The sequence below is a fragment of the Lithobates pipiens genome, unplaced genomic scaffold, assembly GCF_037356315.1.
Source record: "Lithobates pipiens isolate NorthernLeopardFrog02 unplaced genomic scaffold, aLitPip1_a1.2 Scaffold_25, whole genome shotgun sequence".
NCBI lineage: Eukaryota > Metazoa > Chordata > Amphibia > Anura > Ranidae > Lithobates > Lithobates pipiens.
This window is the reverse complement of record NW_027507787.1, coordinates 144,069,390-144,083,506: the sequence shown is the minus strand read 5'-3', so window position 1 is coordinate 144,083,506 and position 14,117 is coordinate 144,069,390. Positions and strand designations below refer to the sequence as shown.

At 46.9% G+C, this 14,117-nt stretch overlaps 1 protein-coding gene across 1 annotated transcript in view; it reads right to left on the bottom strand.

Annotated features, from left to right (window-relative positions):
* MAT1A (methionine adenosyltransferase 1A) overlaps positions 1–14,117 on the bottom strand; it is a 98,209-nt gene that overhangs the window by 46,403 nt on the left and 37,689 nt on the right. Inside the window, exons 3-4 of the mRNA XM_077454912.1 lie at positions 7,634–7,756; positions 7,393–7,505 (exon numbers count right to left, since the gene is read on the bottom strand). Coding sequence (XP_077311038.1) covers positions 7,393–7,505; positions 7,634–7,756 — 236 coding nt within the window. The remainder of the gene's footprint in view (positions 1–7,392; positions 7,506–7,633; positions 7,757–14,117) is intronic.

The window sequence follows — 14,117 nt, the reverse complement described above, 5'->3', positions numbered from 1 at the left end:
CCTCAGAGCGTCCACATCGGCCGTTAACCCAATGTAGTCGGACACCTGACGGTCTAGGCGTTCCCTGATGCTGGATCCGGATGACACCTGTCGATGGGTCGGCTGAAAGAATGACCTCATATCCGAAGTCACCAACACATCTTCAAACCGGCCTCTTCTTGCAGGCGCTGTTGGATTGGTACCCGCAAATCCTTCTCTGGGAGTGGGAATTGCTCCTCTGCCAGCGCACGCAAAAGCAGAATGCAGCATTTCTCGAAGCAAGGCCTGGAAGTGCTGCATTCTGACAGCCCTCTGCGACGGCGGTAACATTTCCGCCATTTTGTGTTTGTACCGGGGGTCTAAGTACGTTGCCACCCAGTACTGGTCCTTGACCCTCATGCTTTTTATACGGGGGTCCCTATTAAAACACTGGAGCATGAAGGCCCCCATTTGCACTAAAGTGGAAGCGGTGTGGTGGCCTGGCTCCTGCTCATCATCCAGGATAATGTCGTCCTCTTCATTCTCCTCTCCCCATCCTCGCACAACAGGGATCCCAGAAAGGTTTAAAGCATGCTCTTCTTGCTCCTGCTCATCCGCCCCGGCACCATCCTCCTCTGACTCCTCATCAGACTCCTGTTGTTGACTTGTCTCAGATAGAGTAGCCCCCCCTGGGAATTCATCCAGCATTGCGACTTCCTCATCTTCCCGCTCCTGCTCCTCCACAGCCTGATCAATGACACGACGCAATGCACGCTCCAGAAAGAAGGCATAAGGTACCATGTCACTGATGGCGCCATGGCTGCGACTGACCAGTTTGGTGATCTCCTCAAATGGCCGCAGAAGTCTGCATGTGTCGCGCATGAGCAGCCACTGGCGCGGTGAAAAAAAACCCAGCTCCCCAGAACCGTTTCTTTCGCAGAGTTCATACAGGTAGACGTTAACTGCACGTTTCTGCTGGAGCAGCCTATCAAGCATATAGAAGGTTGAGTTCCATCGCGTCGGGCAATCGCAAATAAGACGTCTGACCGGCAGATGGTGTCGCCGCTGAATGTCAGCAAGGCGAGCCATGGCCGTGTAAGATCTTCTGAAATGGGCCGAGATTTTCCTTGCCTGCCGCAAGATGTCCTGGACCCCAGGGTATTTGACAAGGAATCGCTGCACGACCAAGTTTAAGACGTGTGCCATGCACGGCACGTGCGTGATTTTGCCCTGTTTCAATGCGCTAAGCAGATTGGCACCGTTGTCACACACCACTTTACCAACTGTCAAATTGAGCGGTGTTAGCCACTCATCTGCCTGTGAACGCAAAGCTGAAAGGAGTGCCGGGCCAGTGTGGCTCTTTGCTTCCAGGCACAACAGACGCAGCACGGCATGGCAACGTCTCACCTGGCATGTGGAATAGGTTCTGGGGAGCTTGGGCGGTGCAGTGGAAGAGACGCTAGCAGCGGAAAAGGAGGAGGCAGCTGAGGAGGAGAGGGAGGAGGATGGAGTAGGAGGAGGAGAAGAAGAGTCAGGCCTGCATGCAATCCGTGGCGGTAAAACCAAATCTACACGGGTGCCACGGGTTACATGCTTGACGGCCGTCAGAAGGTTCACCCAGTGGGCAGTAAAACTGATATACCTTCCCTGCCCGTGTTTGCTAGACCACGTGTCTGTGGTCAGATGTATCTTGGCACCGACACTGTGTGCCAGAGATACATTCACTTGCCGCTGAACATGGCCATATAGCTCTGGGATGCCCTTCTCTGAGAAATACTTCCTTCCTGGGACCTTCCATTGTGGTGTTCCAATGGCCACAAATTTGCGAAAGGCCTCCGAGTCCACCAGTTTATATGGCAGTAGTTGGCGGGCTATGAGTTCTGACAAGCCAGCCGCCAACCGTTGGGCAAGAGGGTTATCCGGCGTCATCATTTTTTTACGCTCAAACATTAGGCCCACGGAAGCCTGCCTTTTTGCAGAAAAATGTGAGCTTGGCGTGATGGAAGGTGGAGTGGAGGACAATTGTGAGGAGAGAGGAGAAGGAGAAGTAGAAGACGAGGCTGGACGGTGAGAGCCTGCAGTGTGGCTTTGTGTGTTCCGTTGCTCCCACTGGGCTCGGTGATGGCTGCTCATGTGCCTTCTTAAGGCGGTCGTCCCTAGGTGAGTATTGGGCTTACCGCGACTAACGCGTTGACTGCAAAGATTGCAGATGGCAACGCTATTGTCAGCAGCGGACACGTTAAAAAAAGCCCACACTGCGGAGCCATGTGCCGGTGTCCTGGGAGCGCCAGATGTGACCGTACATGGTCGATGACTCGCTCCTGATACATTTGCAGTCTGCTTTGTCCCTGCTGTGCAATGTAAGTCATTGCTGCTTCTCCTCCCTATCTGCTGGTCCATATCTCCCTCTGAACTCCCCTCCTCTTCCTCTCTTGTGGGCACCCACGTGACATCACTAGACACGTCATCATCAACGTCACCTTCCCCACCGCTATAAGTAGAGTAGGCAGCAACACCGGGGACCAACCTCCTCCTTGGGCTGATCTGGGTACTGGCGTCAGACTGCTGAGTAGCGCTTGTTGCTACCTCCTCTTCCTGATCCAATACCAAGAGTGGCTGCGCATCAGAAATGTCCTCTTGATATGGATCGGAAAATAATTCCAGTGACTCAAGCGGAAGGTATGTGGTGGTGGTGGTGGTGGTCGTGTTGTTGGTGGTAGTGTCTTTGGGGGTGCACATAGCAGAGAGTGAAGAAGAGGGTGCAGATCGAGAGGATGAGGAGGGTGCAGAAGAGTAAGGCTGAGCGAGCCACTCAACCAAGTCTGGTGCATCCTTTAAAGTAATTGAACGCACCTTCTGCAACTTCCCACTTTGGCTCAAGCCTGTTGCTCCTGCCCTACCCCTACCACCCCTGCGGAAGGGCCTGCCTCTTCCTCTGCATGTCATTTTTTAAATGACCCTGTGACAAAACTCTTAGTCCCTATACCGCTGAAGGACTGCTGCAGTATAGGTGAGCGGTCAGCAGTGGTGCACGTCAACCCTATCTATTGTGGACCTATAGCGGTCCTTACAGAACAGCAGACTGTACCGCACTCAAGCCTATGTACCGTAGCACCCTATACCAAGTTACCAGTCCTTATAAGAACTTTTGTGGACCAAGCAGGTTGTGTATTAGTGTTTAGCAGACTGTACGTCAGTCCCTATACCGCTGAAGGACTGCTGCAGTATAGGGCAGCGGTCAGCAGTGGTGCACGTCAACCCTATCTATTGTGGACCGATAGCGGTCCTTACAGAACAGCAGACTGTACCGCACTCAAGCCTATGTACCGTAGCACCCTATACCAAGTTACCAGTCCTTATAAGAACTTTTGTGGACCAAGCAGGTTGTGTATTAGTGTTTAGCAGACTGTACGTCAGTCCCTATACCGCTGAAGGACTGCTGCAGTATAGGGCAGCGGTCAGCAGTGGTGCACGTCAACCCTATCTATTGTGGACCGATAGCGGTCCTTACAGAACAGCAGACTGTACCGCACTCAAGCCTATGTACCGTAGCACCCTATACCAAGTTACCAGTCCTTATAAGAACTTTTGTGGAACAAGCAGGTTGTGTGTTAGTGATTAGCAGACTGTACGTCAGTCCCTATACCAATGAAGGACTGCTGCAGTATAGGGCAGCGGTCAGCAGTAGTGCACGGCAACCCTATGTATTGTGGACCGATAGCGGTCCTTACAGAACAGCAGACTGTACCGCACTCAAGCCTATGTACCGTAGCACCCTATACCAAGTTACCAGTCCTTATAAGAACTTTTGTGGACCAAGCAGGTTGTGTATTAGTGTTTAGCAGACTGTACGTCAGTCCCTATACCGCTGAAGGACTGCTGCAGTATAGGGCAGCGGTCAGCAGTGGTGCACGTCAACCCTATCTATTGTGGACCGATAGCGGTCCTTACAGAACAGCAGACTGTACCGCACTCAAGCCTATGTACCGTAGCACCCTATACCAAGTTACCAGTCCTTATAAGAACTTTTGTGGACCAAGCAGGTTGTGTATTAGTGTTTAGCAGACTGTACGTCAGTCCCTATACCGCTGAAGGACTGCTGCAGTATAGGGCAGCGGTCAGCAGTGGTGCACGTCAACCCTATCTATTGTGGACCGATAGCGGTCCTTACAGAACAGCAGACTGTACCGCACTCAAGCCTATGTACCGTAGCACCCTATACCAAGTTACCAGTCCTTATAAGAACTTTTGTGGAACAAGCAGGTTGTGTGTTAGTGATTAGCAGACTGTACGTCAGTCCCTATACCAATGAAGGACTGCTGCAGTATAGGGCAGCGGTCAGCAGTAGTGCACGGCAACCCTATGTATTGTGGACCGATAGCGGTCCTTACAGAACAGCAGACTGTACCGCACTCAAGCCTATGTACCGTAGCACCCTATACCAAGTTACCAGTCCTTATAAGAACTTTTGTGGACCAAGCAGGTTGTGTATTAGTGTTTAGCAGACTGTACGTCAGTCCCTATACCGCTGAAGGACTGCTGCAGTATAGGGCAGCGGTCAGCAGTGGTGCACGTCAACCCTATGTATTGTGGACCGATAGCGGTCCTTACAGAACAGCAGACTGTAACGCACTCAGGCCTATGTACCGTAGCACCCTATACCAAGTTACCAGTCCTTATAAGAACTTTTGTGGACCAAGCAGGTTGTGTGTTAGTGATTAGCAGACTGTACGTCAGTCCCTATACCAATGAAGGACTGCTGCAGTATAGGGCAGCGGTCAGCAGTAGTGCACGGCAACCCTATGTATTGTGGACCGATAGCGGTCCTTACAGAACAGCAGACTGTAACGCACTCAGGCCTATGTACCGTAGCACCCTATACCAAGTTACCAGTCCTTATAAAAACTTTTGTGGACCAAGCAGGTTGTGTGTTAGTGTTTAGCAGACTGTGCGTCAGTCCCTATACCGCTGAAGGACTGCTGCAGTATAGGGCAGCGGTCAGCAGTGGTGCACGTCAACCCTATCTATTGTGGACCGATAGCGGTCCTTACAGAACAGCAGACTGTACCGCACTCAAGCCTATGTACCGTAGCACCCTATACCAAGTTACCAGTCCTTATAAGAACTTTTGTGGACCAAGCAGGTTGTGTATTAGTGTTTAGCAGACTGTACGTCAGTCCCTATACCGCTGAAGGACTGCTGCAGTATAGGGCAGCGGTCAGCAGTGGTGCACGTCAACCCTATGTATTGTGGACCGATAGCGGTCCTTACAGAACAGCAGACTGTAACGCACTCAGGCCTATGTACCGTAGCACCCTATACCAAGTTACCAGTCCTTATAAGAACTTTTGTGGACCAAGCAGGTTGTGTGTTAGTGATTAGCAGACTGTACGTCAGTCCCTATACCAATGAAGGACTGCTGCAGTATAGGGCAGCGGTCAGCAGTAGTGCACGGCAACCCTATGTATTGTGGACCGATAGCGGTCCTTACAGAACAGCAGACTGTACTGCACTCAGGCCTATGTACCGTAGCACCCTATACCAAGTTACCAGTCCTTATAAAAACTTTTGTGGACCAAGCAGGTTGTGTGTTAGTGTTTAGCAGACTGTGCGTCAGTCCCTATACCGCTGAAGGACTGCTGCAGTATAGGGCAGCGGTCAGCAGTAGTGCACGGCAACCCTATGTATTGTGGACCGATAGCGGTCCTTACAGAACAGCAGACTGTAACGCACTCAGGCCTATGTACCGTAGCACCCTATACCAAGTTACCAGTCCTTATAAGAACTTTTGTGGACCAAGCAGGTTGTGTGTTAGTGATTAGCAGACTGTACGTCAGTCCCTATACCAATGAAGGACTGCTGCAGTATAGGGCAGCGGTCAGCAGTAGTGCACGGCAACCCTATGTATTGTGGACCGATAGCGGTCCTTACAGAACAGCAGACTGTACCGCACCCAAGCCTATGTACCGTAGCACCCTAGACAGACCAAGTTACCAGTCCTGATAAAGAGCTTTGTGGAACAAGTGAGTTGTGAATGATTAGCAGACTGCAGCAGAAGGGCAGCAGTCAAGTATAATATTCTTTCTATATTTGGAAGAAAGAATATTATACGTGTACAAGCCTATTACCGTACCACTGATACCAGTCCTGAAAAGAACCTTTGTGGAACTAATAGTAACAGCAAGTCTTTAAAATTATCCTCACTGCCTGACACACTGCTTCCTGCCTGTCCCTATACAAATTGGCAAAAAAGAGTAGGCTGGAACGATTAGCTGGAACAGCTCTTTTGTGGACCTGATAGTAACAGCTAATGATGATGATGATGATGATGATGAAGAAAGACTAATCTGGCTGAGCTGTCCCTAAAATAGCAGCATACAGCGCTCTGTCCCTTTATCTAAACTGACAAAAGAAACTCAGGCTGCTGACCTAACACCTATACCAGTCCTGAAAAGAACTTTTGTGTACCAAATAGCTAGCGTTTTCTCTGTCCCTACTCCACACAGGATCCTTTCCCTACAGTGACAGAAGAAAGAATGTAAAATGGCCACCGGATCGGGTGTATTTATAGGTTAGGGGGAATGTCCAAGTGTCCATGAGCTGTCATGTCTCAATTGGTTGTCCTGTAACACATGATAAACGTGTCACGAAAGGTTAAAGTTCTTGTATACATTAAACACGTAAGTCCGCCGGGGCGAACGACGGAAAAAGGCGTTCGAACCCGCGGACGGCGAAAGTCGGAAATTCGCCGCGAAACGACCGCCGGGCGAACCGTTCGGCCATCACTAATAACAAGTACTCACTCCGTCATTTGACGGAGCGATCACATGGTAAACGGCCGCGATGAGCAGTCACGGATGCTCTCGTGTGCGCGCCCCAGGGGGCGCGCGAGAGCAGAATTCTGGGAGGCCGTTAATTAACGGCCTCTCACAGTTAAACAACTGTCCTGAAGCTGTTAATCGGCAATGGGCGGTTGTTAAGTGGTTAAACAAATTGGTTCTTAAATGAGGAGTCACAAGTAATCAATTAATCAATATTTTAAGCATTCAACTACTGTACTGTACTGTGAAAAAAGGTCTAAAACACAAAACCCCAGCTAAATAACGTTGTTATAATTTGCATAAGTACAGAAAACAAACAAATTCTGTACTGTACTGTACAATACAATGATGCATAGCACATCATTTGGGTGGGGAGAACTGGTCATAAGTCAGAGTGGTCGTTAAACAGGTAAGTATCTGTACCTGGATTTGGTCTTTAAAGAAGATTCCTTTTTTGATTTAGAGGAAAGCAAGACAAAGTGAAAATAAGACAAAGCAATATTGAAAATATTGTAATGTAGTGTCAAATAATGTACAAAGTTATGCAAAGAATGATATAGTTAACCATGTCTTTAGCTTAGGACTGATTGAAGAAATGAATACACTATAGTACCTGATCACCAGCTCCAATATCTTCTTCTCTACGATCTAAATGTACACCTTGAGCAATATCTGGAGACTGTTGTTCTAGAGCTACAAGCACATTGCACGTCTTATAATCAAAACCTACATAAATGAAACAAAATATCATTAAGTGCTTTTGCCATTTATACAGTAAATCAAAAAAAAAAAGAAAGTGTCTGTATTAATGAAGAATAAATATTTGTGTACCAAGAAATATATTGCTTTCTAACCTTTTTCAGAGTCATCGTATCCAATGTATTTGATGGTGTCTCGAACTACCTTCTGGTAATCTACAACAGCTCGGGATGTGATTTCACCGCAGAGCAAAACCATTCCAGTTTTGCATACTGTCTCTGAAATATAACAAGTCACATTTAATGAATTCGGGTTGGTTATTATTTGTGGTGTATATATATATATATATATATATATATATATACACACTGCCTTGCAAAAGTATTCACTCCCTTGGCATTTTTCGTGTTTTGTTGCCTCACAACCTGAAAACCTGAAATTAACATGGATTGTTTGAGGATTTGCATTATTTAATTTACAAAACACGCCCACAACTTTGAAGTTTTTTTTATTTTTTATTGTGAAGCAAACAAGAAATAGGACAAAGTAACAGGAAAGGTCAATGCGCATAACTATTCACTCCCCTAAATTTTTTTACTTTGTAGCGACATCTTTTGCAGCTATCACAGCTCCAAGTCACTTTGGATAAGTCTCTATGAGCTTGCCCCTTCTTACCACTGGGATTTTTGCCCATTCTTCCTTGCAAAACTGTTCCAGCTCCTTCAATTTGTATGGTTTGCGCTTGTGAACAACAATTTTTAAGTCTGACCACAGATTTTCTATTGGATTGAGGTCTGGGCTTTGACTAGTCCATTACAACACATTTACATGTTTCCCCTTAAACCACTCAAGTGTTGCTTTAGCAGTGTGTTTGGGGTCATTGTCCTTCTGGAAGGTGAACCTCCATCCTAGCCTCAAATCACACACAGAGTGGTACAGGTTTTGCTCAAGAATATCCCTGTATTTAGCACCATTCACCTTTCCCTCAACTCTGACCAGTTTCCCAGTCAAAACTTCTGAAAAACATTACCACAGCATGATGCTGCCACCACCATGTTTCACTGTGGGGATGGTGTTCTTTGGGTGATGGGATGTTTTGGGTTTGTGCCAGACATAGCGTTTTCTTTGATGACCAAAAAGTTAAATTTTAGTCTCGTCAGAACAGAGCACCTTCCTCCATACATGTTGGGAGTCTTCCATGTGCTTTTTTTCGCAAACTCAAAACGTGTCATTTTGATTTTTGCTGAAAGTAATGGCTTTCTTTTGGCCACCCTGCCATAAAGCCCAACTCTATGGAGCGTACGGCTTATTGTCATCCTATGTACAGATAGTCCAGTCTCTGCAGTTCTCCAGAGTTACCTTAGGTCTCTGTGCTACCTCTCTGATTAATGCCCTTCTTGCCCGGTCTGGGAGTTTTGGTGTACGGCCGTCTCTTGGCAGGTTTGTTGTTGTGCCATGTTCTTTCCATTTGGTTATGATAGATTTGATGGTGCTCCTAGGGATCATCAAAGATTTGTATTTTTTTATAACCTAACCCTGACTTGTACTTCTCAACAACATTGTCCCTTACTTGTTTGGAGAGTTCCTTGGTCTTCATGGCAGTGTTTGGTGAGTGGTGCCTCTTGCTTAGGTGTTGCAGCCTCTGGGGCCTTTCAAAAAGGTGTGTATATGTAACTAATGACAGATCATGTCACACTTAGATTGCACACAGGTGGACATCACTTCACTAATTATGTGACTTCTGAACATAATTGGTTGCACCAGAGCTTTTTATGGGCTTCATAGCAAAGGGGGTGAATACATACGCACATGGAAATTATCAGTTTTTTTTATTTCTGAAAAATAGTTTTATGCATATATTTTTCTAATTTTACTTCACCAACTTAGAATATTGTGTTCTGATCCATCACATATAATTCAGATTTAAAAAAAAACATTGAACTAAAGGCTATAATGTAACAAAATGGGTAAAAAGCAAAGGGGGGATGAATACTTTTGCAAGGCACTATATATATATATATATATATATATATATATATATATATATATCACCAAAAAACTAAAGGTATATTTTAATGCCGGCCTATCGTATACCTCTCAGCGCCAAACTGGGACCTTCACCCACCTCCCAAAATTATATATATATATATATATATATATATGCACACACCTATATGGTACAAATACCCACGTACATACAAAATGTTCTTCTATATGAAGATAACTGCATATATAATAATAATAATAGAACCAACACAAATCCAAATAAGATGATAACTGCTGAGTGTATTAACACCCAGCAATGTGGACAGAAATAGCAGCCGTTAAAAAAAAAATATATATAAAAAAAGGTAATACTAGCAATTCATCAATATATATCTGAGAATATTCGCATTACAACAGCGCTTTATAAAGAGTCCTTAACAGAAGCAGCAATGTATAGTGATGGCCGAACGGTTCGCCCGGCGGTCGTTTCGCGGCGAATTTCCGACTTTCGCCGTCCGCGGGTTCGAACGCCTTTTTCCGTCGTTCGCCCCGGCGGACTTACGTGTTTAATGTATACAAGAACTTTAACCTTTCGTGACACGTTTATCATGTGTTACAGGACAACCAATTGAGACATGACAGCTCATGGACACTTGGACATTCCCCCTAACCTATAAATACACCCGATCCGGTGGCCATTTTACATTCTTTCTTCTGTCACTGTAGGGAAAGGATCCTGTGTGGAGTAGGGACAGAGAAAACGCTAGCTATTTGGTACACAAAAGTTCTTTTCAGGACTGGTATAGGTGTTAGGTCAGCAGCCTGAGTTTCTTTTGTCAGTTTAGATAAAGGGACAGAGCGCTGTATGCTGCTATTTTAGGGACAGCTCAGCCAGATTAGTCTTTCTTCATCATCATCATCATCATCATCATTAGCTGTTACTATCAGGTCCACAAAAGAGCTGTTCCAGCTAATCGTTCCAGCCTACTCTTTTTTGCCAATTTGTATAGGGACAGGCAGGAAGCAGTGTGTCAGGCAGTGAGGATAATTTTAAAGACTTGCTGTTACTATTAGTTCCACAAAGGTTCTTTTCAGGACTGGTATCAGTGGTACGGTAATAGGCTTGTACACGTATAATATTCTTTCTTCCAAATATAGAAAGAATATTATACTTGACTGCTGCCCTTCTGCTGCAGTCTGCTAATCATTCACAACTCACTTGTTCCACAAAAGTTCTTATAAGGACTGGTAACTTGGTCTGTCTAGGGTGCTACGGTACATAGGCTTGGGTGCGGTACAGTCTGCTGTTCTGTAAGGACCGCTATCGGTCCACAATAGATAGGGTTGCCGTGCACTACTGCTGACCGCTGCCCTATACTGCAGCAGTCCTTCAGCGGTATAGGGACTGACGCACAGTCTGCTAAACACTAATACACAACCTGCTTGGTCCACAAAAGTTCTTATAAGGACTGGTAACTTGGTATAGGGTGCTACGGTACATAGGCCTGAGTGCGTTACAGTCTGCTGTTCTGTAAGGACCGCTATCGGTCCACAATACATAGGGTTGCCGTGCACTACTGCTGACCGCTGCCCTATACTGCAGCAGTCCTTCATTGGTATAGGGACTGACGTACAGTCTGCTAATCACTAACACACAACCTGCTTGGTCCACAAAAGTTTTTATAAGGACTGGTAACTTGGTATAGGGTGCTACGGTACATAGGCCTGAGTGCAGTACAGTCTGCTGTTCTGTAAGGACCGCTATCGGTCCACAATACATAGGGTTGACGTGCACTACTGCTGACCGCTGCCCTATACTGCAGCAGTCCTTCATTGGTATAGGGACTGACGTACAGTCTGCTAATCACTAACACACAACCTGCTTGGTCCACAAAAGTTCTTATAAGGACTGGTAACTTGGTATAGGGTGCTACGGTACATAGGCCTGAGTGCGTTACAGTCTGCTGTTCTGTAAGGACCGCTATCGGTCCACAATACATAGGGTTGCCGTGCACTACTGCTGACCGCTGCCCTATACTGCAGCAGTCCTTCATTGGTATAGGGACTGACGTACAGTCTGCTAATCACTAACACACAACCTGCTTGGTCCACAAAAGTTCTTATAAGGACTGGTAACTTGGTATAGGGTGCTACGGTACATAGGCCTGAGTGCGTTACAGTCTGCTGTTCTGTAAGGACCGCTATCGGTCCACAATACATAGGGTTGCCGTGCACTACTGCTGACCGCTGCCCTATACTGCAGCAGTCCTTCATTGGTATAGGGACTGACGTACAGTCTGCTAATCACTAACACACAACCTGCTTGGTCCACAAAAGTTCTTATAAGGACTGGTAACTTGGTATAGGGTGCTACGGTACATAGGCCTGAGTGCAGTACAGTCTGCTGTTCTGTAAGGACCGCTATCGGTCCACAATACATAGGGTTGACGTGCACTACTGCTGACCGCTGCCCTATACTGCAGCAGTCCTTCATTGGTATAGGGACTGACGTACAGTCTGCTAATCACTAACACACAACCTGCTTGGTCCACAAAAGTTCTTATAAGGACTGGTAACTTGGTATAGGGTGCTACGGTACATAGGCCTGAGTGCAGTACAGTCTGCTGTTCTGTAAGGACCGCTATCGGTCCACAATACATAGGGTTGCCGTGCACTACTGCTGACCGCTGCCCTATACTGCAGCAGTCCTTCAGCGGTATAGGGACTGACGCACAGTCTGCTAAACACTAACACACAACCTGCTTGGTCCACAAAAGTTCTTATAAGGACTGGTAACTTGGTATAGGGTGCTACGGTACATAGGCCTGAGTGCGTTACAGTCTGCTGTTCTGTAAGGACCGCTATCGGTCCACAATACATAGGGTTGCCGTGCACTACTGCTGACCGCTGCCCTATACTGCAGCAGTCCTTCATTGGTATAGGGACTGACGTACAGTCTGCTAATCACTAACACACAACCTGCTTGGTCCACAAAAGTTCTTATAAGGACTGGTAACTTGGTATAGGGTGCTACGGTACATAGGCCTGAGTGCGTTACAGTCTGCTGTTCTGTAAGGACCGCTATCGGTCCACAATACATAGGGTTGCCGTGCACTACTGCTGACCGCTGCCCTATACTGCAGCAGTCCTTCATTGGTATAGGGACTGACGTACAGTCTGCTAATCACTAACACACAACCTGCTTGGTCCACAAAAGTTCTTATAAGGACTGGTAACTTGGTATAGGGTGCTACGGTACATAGGCCTGAGTGCGTTACAGTCTGCTGTTCTGTAAGGACCGCTATCGGTCCACAATACATAGGGTTGCCGTGCACTACTGCTGACCGCTGCCCTATACTGCAGCAGTCCTTCATTGGTATAGGGACTGACGTACAGTCTGCTAATCACTAACACACAACCTGCTTGGTCCACAAAAGTTTTTATAAGGACTGGTAACTTGGTATAGGGTGCTACGGTACATAGGCCTGAGTGCAGTACAGTCTGCTGTTCTGTAAGGACCGCTATCGGTCCACAATACATAGGGTTGACGTGCACTACTGCTGACCGCTGCCCTATACTGCAGCAGTCCTTCATTGGTATAGGGACTGACGTACAGTCTGCTAATCACTAACACACAACCTGCTTGGTCCACAAAAGTTCTTATAAGGACTGGTAACTTGGTATAGGGTGCTACGGTACATAGGCCTGAGTGCGTTACAGTCTGCTGTTCTGTAAGGACCGCTATCGGTCCACAATACATAGGGTTGCCGTGCACTACTGCTGACCGCTGCCCTATACTGCAGCAGTCCTTCATTGGTATAGGGACTGACGTACAGTCTGCTAATCACTAACACACAACCTGCTTGGTCCACAAAAGTTCTTATAAGGACTGGTAACTTGGTATAGGGTGCTACGGTACATAGGCCTGAGTGCGTTACAGTCTGCTGTTCTGTAAGGACCGCTATCGGTCCACAATACATAGGGTTGCCGTGCACTACTGCTGACCGCTGCCCTATACTGCAGCAGTCCTTCATTGGTATAGGGACTGACGTACAGTCTGCTAATCACTAACACACAACCTGCTTGGTCCACAAAAGTTCTTATAAGGACTGGTAACTTGGTATAGGGTGCTACGGTACATAGGCCTGAGTGCAGTACAGTCTGCTGTTCTGTAAGGACCGCTATCGGTCCACAATACATAGGGTTGACGTGCACTACTGCTGACCGCTGCCCTATACTGCAGCAGTCCTTCATTGGTATAGGGACTGACGTACAGTCTGCTAATCACTAACACACAACCTGCTTGGTCCACAAAAGTTCTTATAAGGACTGGTAACTTGGTATAGGGTGCTACGGTACATAGGCCTGAGTGCAGTACAGTCTGCTGTTCTGTAAGGACCGCTATCGGTCCACAATACATAGGGTTGCCGTGCACTACTGCTGACCGCTGCCCTATACTGCAGCAGTCCTTCATTGGTATAGGGACTGACGTACAGTCTGCTAATCACTAACACACAACCTGCTTGGTCCACAAAAGTTCTTATAAGGACTGGTAACTTGGTATAGGGTGCTACGGTACATAGGCCTGAGTGCGTTACAGTCTGCTGTTCTGTAAGGACCGCTATCGGTCCACAATACATAGGGTTGCCGTGC